Here is a 13,085-nt window from a genome sequence, read left to right on the forward strand (position 1 = left end):
CAAGTGAAAAGCCGCTTCTGCAAAGTAGGGCGCGGTAATGCACTGTGTATCTCACTGAGATATCGGGGTCAATTCAATCAGGGTCGGACGAACGCAGGGCAGGCGTGCCTGTGTGTTGGGACGCCGTTCTAGGGGCGTGCATAAATTAGCCACTGCTGTGCCGCACGCAGTGATGAGACTTCCGTGCACACAGGAAGTTGCCAAGATCCTGCGCGACCACTATTATGCAAATGTGATCGATGGTTCTCGATGTCTACGCTATCTTGCGTACTCATCAGGCTGTGAGTAAAAGGAGATGGGCGGATTAATATAGGGCTGGGAGTCTACATCATATGCTGCCGTCTCCGTGCGTATGCATTGATTAGAATATCCTCGCAGCGGCCGGGTGTGCGCCTCCGCTAGCGTGCGTTCCTTGCTGAATCAGGCCCAGAGGGCGTTGGAGATTATGCAGATGAACATTCTAACCTTAGTAGCTAGCTATGGCAAATGAATATATTAATGTGCAACTGAATAGATTTTACTTTGCATAATTAGCGTAACCACAGAAACACCGCAAGTGGGTACACAACCACCTGTGTGCGCAGGCTCCTTTGTCTGTAAGAACAGTCAGGGTGTGCAATCCCTAAATTCCAAAAATATAAATATAACAAAGACAGTGTGTTTTTATTTACAGTTGGTTTATTAGTCACAGTCCCCCATCACTAGAGAGGCTTACTATAACCGGAAGCCAGCCATACTAATAGCTCATTTCCAGCTCTGACCACGAACGCCTATACTAATGACATCATAGTAAAGCTTATACTATAATGTGCTGTAACAGAAAAGCATAATAGAAACTCTACGTGTTGGTGGCACAAGACGACCTGATCCAGAGAACACACAGTTGCTCTGACCCTCTGTCGGCAAAAAAAAAAAAACTTCCGTTGGTGGATTTCGCTGTCTGCAGCAATAATAAGGTAACGATGGCTGAAGTGTACTACTAATAAGAAGATAGCTGAAGTGTATGGCTAATAAAGACACTCCAGTAAGATAAGACAGGCTGGCAGAGCAGAGTGGTTTGGTTTCCTGTCTGAATGAGATTTGACGTGTCAGAGGCTACTTTTCATGTGCTCGCCCTGTCACCGCTGCAATACTCCGCTATGGGTCTGACACTGCGCATCGGGCTACAGCTCGTCATTACACAGGCAGACCACAATTCCCGGCAGCTGCTGCAGAGGTCAGGAGCGCCTCACACGAGCGGTGTCAGGCGGTAAAGCGGAAGTAACAGGGAGCCGCAGCAGACCTGCGCTGATAGGAGGAGCTACGTGGACGGCCATTTGGGAGAGGTGAGAGGAGGGTGTCAGAAGTCCATCCCACCCTCCTCTATGACAAGCCACTCCTTGTGGGCAGTGATATCGGCGGACCCCCGAGAGACTGAAGCTGCTGGGTGCCTGGGAGCTGTCCAGCGCTGCACAGATAGAGCTTACAGTACATTCTGCTATGTGAGGACCCTCCAAGGCGCTTTACTACTTGACCTTAAGAGAAGAAAGGAGTTCTCATTTAGCCAACGTATAAGGAGATACTTCATGATTATAATGCTGGCTGCCAGGTCTACAACATGGATCTGATTGTCATCGTTGCATCTCCAGCACAATTATACACTTTCCATTAAACTTCGCTTATAGTTATTGTCAAGTAACTACCAAGAAATTCCTCCCTCTCTCCTGCAGCAACACAAACGTGATCCGTATATCAGGAACGATGGGACTTCTAAAGCACAGTTACTAGTAGTTACGGTTACTACATAAAATGGGTGTAATAGGAACCTGATACATATTCCCTGCATAGCCGCAATGCCGGTCACTCTGTAATAGTACCGTATTACTTCCACACTGGTCCAGACACCAGTTCCAACAATGGCAAAACTGAACTGAATGAGAACATACCCTGACCGGGAACCAGAGGCGGTCACCCTGAGCCTGGTGCCAGCACCAATATACCGGGAGTGACTACACGCTGCCCTGAGTGGACTTTTAAACAGGCCAGAGTCAGCGAGTTATTGATGAGTGAATCGTTCTGGAACTCTCCTGCCAGACCAGTGACGGCCAGGCATAATCAGACCTCAACCACTTTTACCAGGCGTCATATATATATATATATATATATATATATATATATATATATATATATATACACACATACCACAATACGCATGGTCTATCCCCAGCTTACCTTTAATTTCAGAGTCTGTAGTGGGGGTTCCAGGGTCTCTCTGGTCAAACGATTCAGCAGAAATACTCCTTTCCCTTTTGCCTTTCCCTTTGGCTCCATTGCCAGCCCCGTTCTTAAGTCCCATGCTGCCCCCAGGGCCTTGCATTGGTTTGGGGGTGTGGTTGCCACTCTTTGGGTCACAAGGAGACGCTTGCGACTGACTTGCGGAGCTTCCCTGTTTCCCCTGGCTGGAGAATTTCGCATCCAGCTGGGGGTTGCCAGACGGAGACATGACGGAAGGAGGGTGTACCATAACCTCTGTCTTCGCTTTTGGGCTGCTGTAAGGAGTTAGAACAAAACATAAAAAACCAATTATAGACCGAGCTCAGGAGTTCTTACATTAGACACACACAAAAACAGCAACCACAGTAGCTATAAGAACCAACCCACCCTTTGGTGTTTAAAAATTATTTTTTTCTTGAAAAGGAATGAAAATGCATTTATGGAGGATTTCTAACCACTGATCATCAGAAAACACTGCAAGAAATGCAAAACTTTATAGCAATTACCTACAGATACAAAAATATTCAGATTACAGAAGTAATGCTGGTAACTGCAGATTATACTCAATATTTTATACTTAGGACACATCAATGAGGGTTCTGCTGCATGCTGTATGGAATAACTTGGGGCCCAACTGAGAACACGGACGCTCCTTAAAATCACAAGTTGTATAACATGAACCTGGGGATGGGTGCGCCGGTTCACAAACCGTTTAATAAAAGGTCATTGCTGGGCAGTGGGGAGAATCCTGAATCATACCCAATAATGTACCCAATACCTGTTTATATATGTGTAGCGTGAAACGGGATGCGATCAATAGCCAAACCGCCAGGATTCCGGCGCTCAGAATGCCGGCATCCCGAAGGTAAGTAGTGGGGTTAGGGGGAGGGTTAGCACTAGGAACTAGGGGGAGGTTAGGTTCAGGCACCGGGGAGGGAGGATTAGGGGTAGGGAGAGGGGGAATGTTAGGATTCCCACCGACAGGTGACTGTATCCTAACCCTGTCGGGATGCTGGCATCAGGATTCTGACCACCGGGTTCCCGTACCCATGCCGCATGAAACCACTGACCCCCATCCTGCATGAAACCACTGACCCCCCCCCCCCCCCTCTCGTGTCAGCACAGCGCAGCTTTGTAGTAACATTGGCGTTACCCCGTAGTTTATTATACTACGCAGCCAACCTGTGGCCCTGCTCACAAGGCAGCTAATAGAGCAGGTCTGTCAATACAGATGTCTGTTTCTATGTACACAGCGAGATCACCGCGCACGTCCCTACAGCTGCTGGGCAGTATCATCTGCACCCCCGGCTATACACAGGGCACAGCCAGGACACTGTACCTATGACAGACAGCACTGGATTTTCTGTACTATAATGGTCTTTTCACTGACACGACGGGGCAATTCTTATTGTGGACAATGAAACGCTCACAGATTGAAGTCACGCTGTATTATTATACCGGACAGACTTCACTCTCTTTAAAGCAAAACGGCCACATTATAAATCAATATTATGGGTCTGATTCGGAGTAAAGCAAAAAAAAAAAAAAACCCAGCAATTAACTTTGTATCTGGAACAAAACTCGTTTCCATGCAAGGGGGGCAAATACACTTATTATTCTGAATGCAGCACAAGTACTGGCTGCTTCTGCATGTAGCCCACAAATGCTGGACAGCTTTATGTCCGAAAATGGGGCGTGGTCACGAGAAAAGGGGGTGCGTCTTTAAGACACGTCCCCTTTTCATCACTCTTGGGGGTTGCCCAGGCACTTACGGACATGCCGGACTGCCCCCAAGCTCTCCCTTCTGTGAATAAATCAGCATCTAGTCACCGGCAGTGATCGCTACAACGCAATTTACCTAGCCTAGAAACACAGCGGCCCGCAGGTGGGGACGATACCCGCAGACTGTTTTAGCAGGACGCGGCTCCCCGCAGCGGGTGGATGCTGCAAACCCTCATATTTAGCATCGCTGGTCCATAGGGTCACTGCTAGGGGAAACTTGCAAACCCTAATACTGTCAATGGAAGTCTTGCTGCTCTCCTAGTGCTGTGAAACTACAAGCCCCAGCATGGTCTGCCGTCTGGTAGCTGGTACTTGTAGTGTCATTACACCTCCATGTGCAACATATATAGCATAGATACCAGGGTATCTGCCATGGCTGGTCTCATCCTTCCATTATCTCGGTATTAAATATTTGATATGTATATACACAAGAGTGTGTGTGTGTGTAGATTTTTTTTATGTCAAACATCACAACTATTTTCAGCATGGAAACTTCTAGGCATACATGTTTCACATGGGGGCCAAACTGCATGTTACCATGCCCCACTCAGCACCTTAATATAAAGCACCAGGCAGTCCTGGGCTCTGGGGGGGGAGGTCTCCTACCTCTGTGTGTTTCCTGATGGGGAGTTTCGCACTTTGGCGTTACTGGGATGCATTGACAGGGATCCCGAGCTCACAGTCACAGGTGGGGTGGGGCTTGCCAAGTTCTTTGGAGGGCTGGGGGTCTTTATGGGAGCTTTCTGCTGGGCGCTTTTGTCAGCGTTGTCCTTTTGCTCGTCCTTCTCCTTTTTGTTTCGTTCTCTCTTGTTGAAGTGGGTTCTCCCCTCCTGCAATTCCAGCATTCTTCGGACATGTGGCTCTCGCTGCAGAGGGAATGCTGTACATCGCCAGGGCACACTGCGAAGTCGAGCAGGCAAAACACAACAATTAAAGTATCAGCTCCTCGCTGGACAAAAGGCAGAAACAGCACGAGCAGATTTAACCCTGTTTGCTCTTAATGGCTCAAAACAAGTGTTGTGGTAAACATGCTTATCGACTCTTCGGTGTTTAATATAAACCTTACCCAATGTTACACGTCTGGCAGACTGCACCGGCCTGGTTAATTTGTAACAGATTGTACTTAGTGGAGTAATTACAGAACCATTGTGAGTCAAAACAAATGAACACAAGTTTTCCAGTATGCGCGAATTCTCTATCCATTGGCAAAACCTGTTTTAAACAAACAATAAGCAAAGCCTCAATGTTCGTGTATTAAGTACGAGTTTTGCACACCCCATCCTATGCAACAACGCTGCTCGCGGATCATTCTGGCACATTATTTTGTTCCTGAATAAATATCCTGGAAACTGAACGGGAATAAATATAAAACACATACAGTACATTGGGGTACTGAGTTGGATTCCAACGGAGACCGTATATGTGTGGAGTTTGTATGTTCTCCCCAAATGCGTGCATGGGTTTCCTCCCAAACCTCAGAAACATTAGGCAGCTACTAGTGGGTGCGTGGCAGAGAATTTAGACTGTAAGCTCCAATGGTGCAGCAAAATCGAACGGAAATCACTCAAAATTCTCTTTAAAGGGGGAGATGTACTAAGCCTTGGGGAGAGAAGGTGGAGCGTGATAAATTACCAACCAATTAGCTCCTGTCACTTTACAGACAGAGTTTGAAAAACGACAGGAGCAGATTGGTTGGCACATCTCCCCCCTAAGGCACATTAGCATCGATAATGGGGGAATTCAATTCAGCGGGAGTTTGGGAGCGAGAATGTGTGACGTAAATATTGCACACGTTGTAACTAGTGTTCATGAAGTGCGCTCTCGCAACTCTATTGTAAATGGCTATTCCCGGGAATGAAGCAATTCTACAATGTCCAACCAGGGAGGAGTGGGTGAAAAAGTGGGGAAATCACCCTGAACCCCCCCAAAAGTGCCACATAACAAATATTAGAAGGTGGCAAGTGGCCTTAAGCAAACTACAGGATGTTCTAAGAAGCGGCAAATGGTAGATTTTTATATTATTTAGTAATGGTTGAAAAATAGTAGCCGCGAGTGTTTTACATCAAATTCACGTCTTAGGGTAAGGAAATTTGTATTTAAAGTAATTTTTCAGTGTTTTAAAGACAATATTACTAAAAGAAACAAAACACCTTTTAACCCACACCTGCAAGCACAAATGCACTTTTCCATAAATGCAACACCCCCCACACGCCTGTCCCACACCATTTACACCCCCCCACACGTCTGTCCCACACCATTTACACCCCCCCACATGCCTGTCCCGCACCATTTACACCCCCCCACACGCCTGTCCCACACCATTTACACCCCCCCCACACGCCTGTCCCGCACCATTTACACCCCCCCCACATACCTGTCCCGCACCATTTACACCCCCCCCACACGCCTGTCCCGCACCATTTACACCCCCCCCACATACCTGTCCCGCACCATTTACACCCCCCCCACATACCTGTCCCGCACCATTTACACCCCCCCCCACACGCCTGTCCTGCACCATTTACAAGGTTATGTCTTTTTGAAGGAGTTCACAGAGCTATTCAATGGTTTCTCCAGCGCCCGGCACTTATGTGTCTATACAATTTGGAGCGAACAGCCGTTTTCGCATGTTTTTGACGAAAACTTTTCGCCGATGACGTCATTTTCACCCGTTTGGATTTTACTCCGTATTTAATTTGGAAGACTTTCCACCTAGGCGGAAAGTCAATGCAATGTAATAGGCGAAAAAGTTTCGCCTATGATAGCAGGCGGAAAAAAAGTGCAGAATTGGGGTTTTGGGGTGCAACGTTGCGGGAACCCCCCCTGCAGCCTTCAGACAGTCCCCCAAAGGTAAACTGTCAAAGATTGAAAAAAAAAAAAAAAAAACTCGACACCCCAAAAAATTACTTTGAAGTTGGGGGGTCGTAAAAAAAAAAAAAGGTTGGGGGACAAAGTTAAAAACTAGCGAACTAGACTCTGGGGGGGTCCCCAAGTGCGCCCCAGGTGTTTTTTTGATTGCAGGTGTTTGCGGCAGGTGGATTTTTCATGATTTTTTCAACTTAACTTTAGCAACTTTTAAATATGCTGACCCCCATTTTCATGTACCCCAAATTTGCTGGAATAAGTTATTTGCAGGAAAAAAATCCTCCTGAATACTATTCTGCATCACGTATAGAAAAACGCTATTTAGCAGCTATTGAGCCCGTTTACAAACACCAAATACCTTCATCAAGCCAAATCGGGGGGTACCATAGTGTACCCCCATGTCAGAGCATCTTTTGGGGGGTGTCAGGCTGATTTCCCCAAATCTGACAGCACTTTCCGCCTGTTCAAGTTTTCCCAGGTCCGGTTTTTGCGTACTTCCATATTGAATACGGGGTAAAGCGGGCACATCCGCGATAATTTTCCACCTACAAAAGACGCGATGTAGACAAAAAGTCTGGGAGGCGGAAAAGTATCGCGGATCCGCTCTAATTGAATACGGCACTTAGTCGGGAGATGCCAGTTAGCCCACCTTAAGCTGGGTGTTCAGGCGCGCTAACCAGCATTTTCCGACTTAAGTGTCGGCTAACAGCGTGGTCAATTGAATAACCCCTTCCTGGTGCTATTCACATCGTGAGATAAAAACTTTAAAGGGGAAGTTCAGTTCGCACTATAATTTCTAGGTGGAGTGATAAGTTCTAGGTAAGTACAAGGAACCAGTTCTACCTCGACCTCTAGGTCACCACACATTTCCCCATCCAGAGTGCTGAGACAGGTCCCGCTTTTCATCGCGACTCGGATGATTCATACGTTCCAGTCCTCAGACAGTCACAGCCAACAAATGCTTCATTTCCCATAATCACAGCATTTTAATTACTACGTAAATCATGTGCCATGTAATATTGCCAAGAAACAATCACAAAAGGTATAGCTGCCAATCAACGCACGACGTCTCACTCATCGACTAGCCGCATAGCATATCAGTGATCGCACACAGCCAAGCACCGACACGGAGAACGTAGATAGGCCAATGTATAATCTGCGAGAGTAGGGTCACACGGAGGACAGCGTACGCCAGCAGGCACCGTAACTCCCTGAATGAAGTCACAGTGAAGTTCAAATAAACAAAATAATAAATAGGTTAAATTAAACTTAAATATATTTGTCCTATGTATGTCAGTAATGCAAGCTAGGTGCCTAAAGTTTATAATCGCTTTCCAACAAACCCAGTCTATAGGGGGGCAATGGACAATTTTTGAACATTTTATTTATTAATGAAAAGGAAGCTGTAAGGCTTTATCCAGGTCACCCCGGCACACAAGCACTGCAAGGTGACTTGTATTATCGTGGCCTAACACTTGTATGCCAACTCCTATCACTATTACAAGTGATCACCCTTGCTGGAGAGCAGAGGTGACCTAGATTGAGTATCGCTTTTATGAAGGAAGTCCCTGGTGAGGTTACAGCACATACTGGGCTTCCATTCATCTGCATTGGGTACAGCGCTCAGCCCCCTATAGCTGAAATCAGTCAGTGATAGCCTTGCATCCAGTCCAGCAGCAGCAGGCAGTAATAGGCTGTAGATTTGTGGCTGGGTGTCGCAGGAGTAATTGTGACTAGCACTAGGATAGAAATATATTACACACATATATACATATACACTAGAACCTGCTATCTCTATTCTGTCCTGTTTTCAAGCCATTCGGCACCCAGCCGTGCCTGGCCCTAGGCCGTCCCCAGCTATTGTCTGGTGAGAGGGCTATTGCATCTTAAAATGTGGGATGATCCGACACACATTATAGATTAATGCAAATATTAAGGATTGCATGTGTAAGGGAATAGGAGGGGGACATGTAGGGGAAGGGGCTCCTGTGACAGTTTATCCATCGAACCATAACGGTGGTCCCTGTGCCCAGATCCCCCGGGGACCACCTTAATCAGAACTATATAATTTAGTTTGTGTATGACGCAATCAGTCGTACTAATTGCCATTGGGGTCACACCAGCACCTATTGTGCTCAGGGCAGTGATGGCCACTTTGTAACCTGTAATTCAGATCATCTGCTGGAGACCAAATAAAAACACACAGTGAATAAAAAGGTCACAAGTTTATGTATTGGGGCTTGAATAATCCATGCCGGCTTCCATTCTCTTCCGCTAGTTTTCCGGAATGCAAGAACGTGTTTCGGTGCGTTACCTTGCCCAGACTCTCGGGCTGCCGGAGATTGGTGTATTCGCCCATTTGCAGAGCGTACCTCGCGTGGTTTTACACACAGCACATGCTCCGCAACCAAGTGTCAGCAGAGCCTTACGCATTTCAGCCACGTCTCCACTTCCGTAACGGGACTGTAACGCCACCTGCACGTGGGCAAAGTTCAGAGAGCGCATGTCTACGAATTACGGGATGTGCGGAGTGGAGAAAGCGTAAATACGACGGTTTCCAGGCATATCTTTGCACCAAGTATGGGCTAGCGCAGGTGCCCAACTGAAAAGCGCGATGGATTATGTTGGCGCCATGTAAGTAATTAATAAACACAAGTGCGCACCCTACGGCAAATATGCACATTTAGTTCTGAGCTACCAATGCGGGAGAAATTATGGCCGACTCCAGTTCAACTCTCCAACAGCCCCTTGGTGCGAATCTGTAAATGTAACAAGTAATGTAATGCAGACCATACAAGCTGATCGGCGAATCCCCAGCGCCAATGCGATCGGTGGACTGGGATGATCGGCAAAATACATGTTAAAAATAGACTTGCTGATTAAGATTTTTTTTTTTGGGGGGGGGGGGGGGGGGGGGGGGAAATTGGCAAATTGAGGTGGTCTAATATGCTGGATTTTTCAGACCACGTCAGTCATCGGCAGAACGGGAATTGCGCTAATGGCCAGCTTAAGGCTGAACTTCTATATCCAATGCTTCAGACTCTGGATCGCGATTGGAACCGCGTAAACAGATCTGCCGATGGTGCGTATAGCGCATGCACTGCGCAGATAGAAAGCCAACGCAGAGCGAGTGCCGGTACGTCAGCGTTTAGGGGGTGGTGACAGGCGGAGTGGTCGGAGAAACAGGTGTGCCTGTCCGTCCTAACGTCATTACTTGGGCGTGCATAAATTAGCCACTGCGACAGCATACGCACATGCGATTTCTGACAGGTCAGACAGGCAGGACTGCGATGTATTACGGGTGTGAGCAAGCGGTAGTTGGCGACTATGCTGGCTGAGCAGTTGCAGACATTAGCATATTTTTGCAGTAGAACTGCGAGCGTAATCAAAGCTGCGATCACAGTAACGATCCATAATGAATCAGGCCTTCTGTCCCTTTGTGTTGCACATCATAAAGACATGTCAAGGGGAGGTTCCGATATGGTGCGGACGGGTTTATATAAAACCATATTGTTCACTTCACCACTCTAACTACGCTGTAATAACAATATAAACATTTGTAAAAGGGCAAGATGACCTAAACTGTTTATAGACAAAGGGGGGCGGGCGGGGGGATTCCATTAGTTGCGGTAATTTACCGCGGGGTAATTGATTGCTGCGGGCTATTCAATTAGCCCCACTTAACAGGGATTTATTTTCGGGTCTCATGAGACATCCGTAATAACTGTGCTGTTATCAGGTGATAAAAGGCAGTTACACAAATCCGTGAACTTTTCATGTACTCAGTGTGTTAATATTCGTTAACAAGTTCCTTTAATGGGCACTGAGAACACAGGTATCGGGGGGAGGGGGGGCGATTAAACCAGAGGCTACCTCCTTTTTTCACTCACTTATTTTTGAGGCATATTCACCAAAATGGAGCAGGAATGCAAAGAACCACACGTCCCTAACTTTATACACTTACAGTGTAAGTCACAACACAATTCACTAGGCTAGTGAAGACCACAACACAATACACACACACACACACACACACACAGAGTGGCTTATTAGCTTTAACTGTTAAAAAGAAATCCAATCAACATGAAAGTCTTATTTCAGATTTTAACAGACAGAAATATAAAGTCTTCAGTAATCTCCCCCATTGTGTTCAGAAAAATAAAATGATCGCCAAGAAAATTATTTTGTTGTATTTCAGATTATAAGAGGCCTCTATACATAACATACCTTCACCACCACAATCCTGAGGACTACATGGGAACCAACTCAATAATCAGGGCACACTAAAAAAAATAATCTGTGTACAAAAAAAAAGGTATAAAGTCACTATTTAAGGGGGAGGGATTTAATTAGCCCCGATAATTTTTTGGGCAACTAAAACGGAATAGTCGCATTTTTTTGCCTTCGTAAAAATTAAATTAGATTCAGTTTTATTCGCTCTAAAAAATTATCCATTTTAGGGGAATACACATAGGGCTCGATCCAATTAGGTGCGAACTGCAAGTAGCAAATGCGTTTCTTTAAACTCGCACACTTCGCTGCAAAGAGCACTCCCGAGAATTCTCCAATGCAATTAAAAATGCCTATACGCACTACTCGCAGCGGAGGGGTGCGAATTGACTGCCAAATGAGATTTGCGAGAAATGCATGAAAATGTGGGGAGACCATCTTGGACCCCCCAAAATGGATAACTTCGTTAGCGGGACTGTATAGACAGCTGTTTGTGGCAATTAAGAAGTTACTGTAGGTTTTGAAAATTATAAAAAAAAACACTATTCGTTTAATCTCAAACGAATTAAACAAAAAATGCAAAAAAAAAAAAAAGTAGGATAAAGGTGATTTTGGTGTATTTTGAGTGCACATTGAAAAATTGCAAAAAAAATAAATAATGTATAAAAACAATTATCTTTCAACTTAAAAAAAAAAATATTGTAATTAACTTTAGGGTGCCTAAACTAACGAAAAAGTTGATTTTGGGGTAATTTGAGGACATTTTTTATTTACCCCCTAAAAAATGACATGTAATTTCTGAAATCAAGCTAAATAAAGATGTTCTTTTCCATCTCTCACCCGTGTGAGTGGAAAGTTGCAAATTCAGTCTGACCGATTCAGTGCGAGTTGCTAAACGGATTGCAAAATTAATTTGCTAAGTGAATTCGAAGTGAAAATTGCAACTCGCACCTAATTGGATTGACCCCATAGAATCCGTGATAAGGTCACAGAGCTGTGTGTTTTTGCGGCTGCGAAAAAAATGGGACTGCTTTTTCGTGGATTTTTTTCACCTACCTCAGGCAGGTGAAAAAAAATCCCTGATGACTGCCGGCTTCGGGATCAATTAGCCACTTACCCCCTCCTGAGGGAGCAAGCAAAAATGTGCGAGAAATCCAGGTTTTTGCACATTTTCCTTGTTGTGCCCAATAGTTTAGACTGGTTTAGCCACTTAGTGTGACTAAATCCGCTCTGTTCTGGCACGACATGCGTGAAAAGCAATGGGCGCTCAGCGCCGGAATAAACAATTGAATAACACCCCGTCTAAAGCGATGGGCGGTCGGGCGCGCTAAAACATTTAAAATTGCCTGCTAAGAATGCGCCCACCAAAACTGGTGTTATAACGAGGATAGCGTCATTTTACATCACCCGCACTCTAATGCTAATTTGTCCAGGTTACAAGGCGTTAAATAGTCTGAATGAAACATATAACATATTCAATGATCATCTGCCAGACAATTAGAATGAAAACTAAATACCAATCCAAACTTGCCACAAAAAAAAAAAAAAAAAAAAGGTTTGTTCTAGATTTTACTACATCTCACTAGTAGCATATAAATAACCTAAGGAGAGAGCAGCCCCATCCCTGTAGAAGTAGTACTTGTTTCCTATAACAGTACGTTATACAGTCATTATGTAGACATTCAAAAAGTATTCATTGGAAATGTAGGGTTAAGGACTCCAATACACCAAAAATGCTGTTGACATGCCGACTGTCGGTGCCAACATTTTGCTCATGTTGACATAGCATGTTCTTAACGTCGGCATTCAAATGATGATACTTTGTACCACGCCATAACAATACAAAAGTTTACTTTACGACGCCAGAAAACCTGCATGCAAAGTGCCTTATATAAAAAGGCCTAACAGTATAACTAGGCAAGAGATTCTCAGATCCGCCTATGTATGAGAAGTGT

At 45.3% G+C, this 13,085-nt stretch overlaps 1 protein-coding gene across 6 annotated transcripts in view; it reads right to left on the reverse strand.

Annotated features, from left to right (window-relative positions):
* The window catches only part of BCL9 (BCL9 transcription coactivator), a 333,635-nt gene that overhangs the window by 32,206 nt on the left and 288,344 nt on the right, over window positions 1–13,085 (reverse strand). For all 6 annotated transcript variants that reach the window (XM_088472558.1, XM_088472559.1, XM_088472557.1 and 3 more), the window contains 2 exons: window positions 4,642–4,935; window positions 2,212–2,528 (listed from right to left, as the gene is read on the reverse strand). In XM_088472558.1, the coding sequence (XP_088328684.1) occupies window positions 2,212–2,528; window positions 4,642–4,880 (556 nt within the window). In that variant the 5' untranslated portion in view covers window positions 4,881–4,935. The remainder of the gene's footprint in view (window positions 1–2,211; window positions 2,529–4,641; window positions 4,936–13,085) is intronic.

Source organism: Taudactylus pleione, unplaced genomic scaffold (genome assembly GCF_031769625.1).
Source record: "Taudactylus pleione unplaced genomic scaffold, aTauple2 ptg000126l, whole genome shotgun sequence".
Taxonomy (NCBI): domain Eukaryota; kingdom Metazoa; phylum Chordata; class Amphibia; order Anura; family Myobatrachidae; genus Taudactylus; species Taudactylus pleione.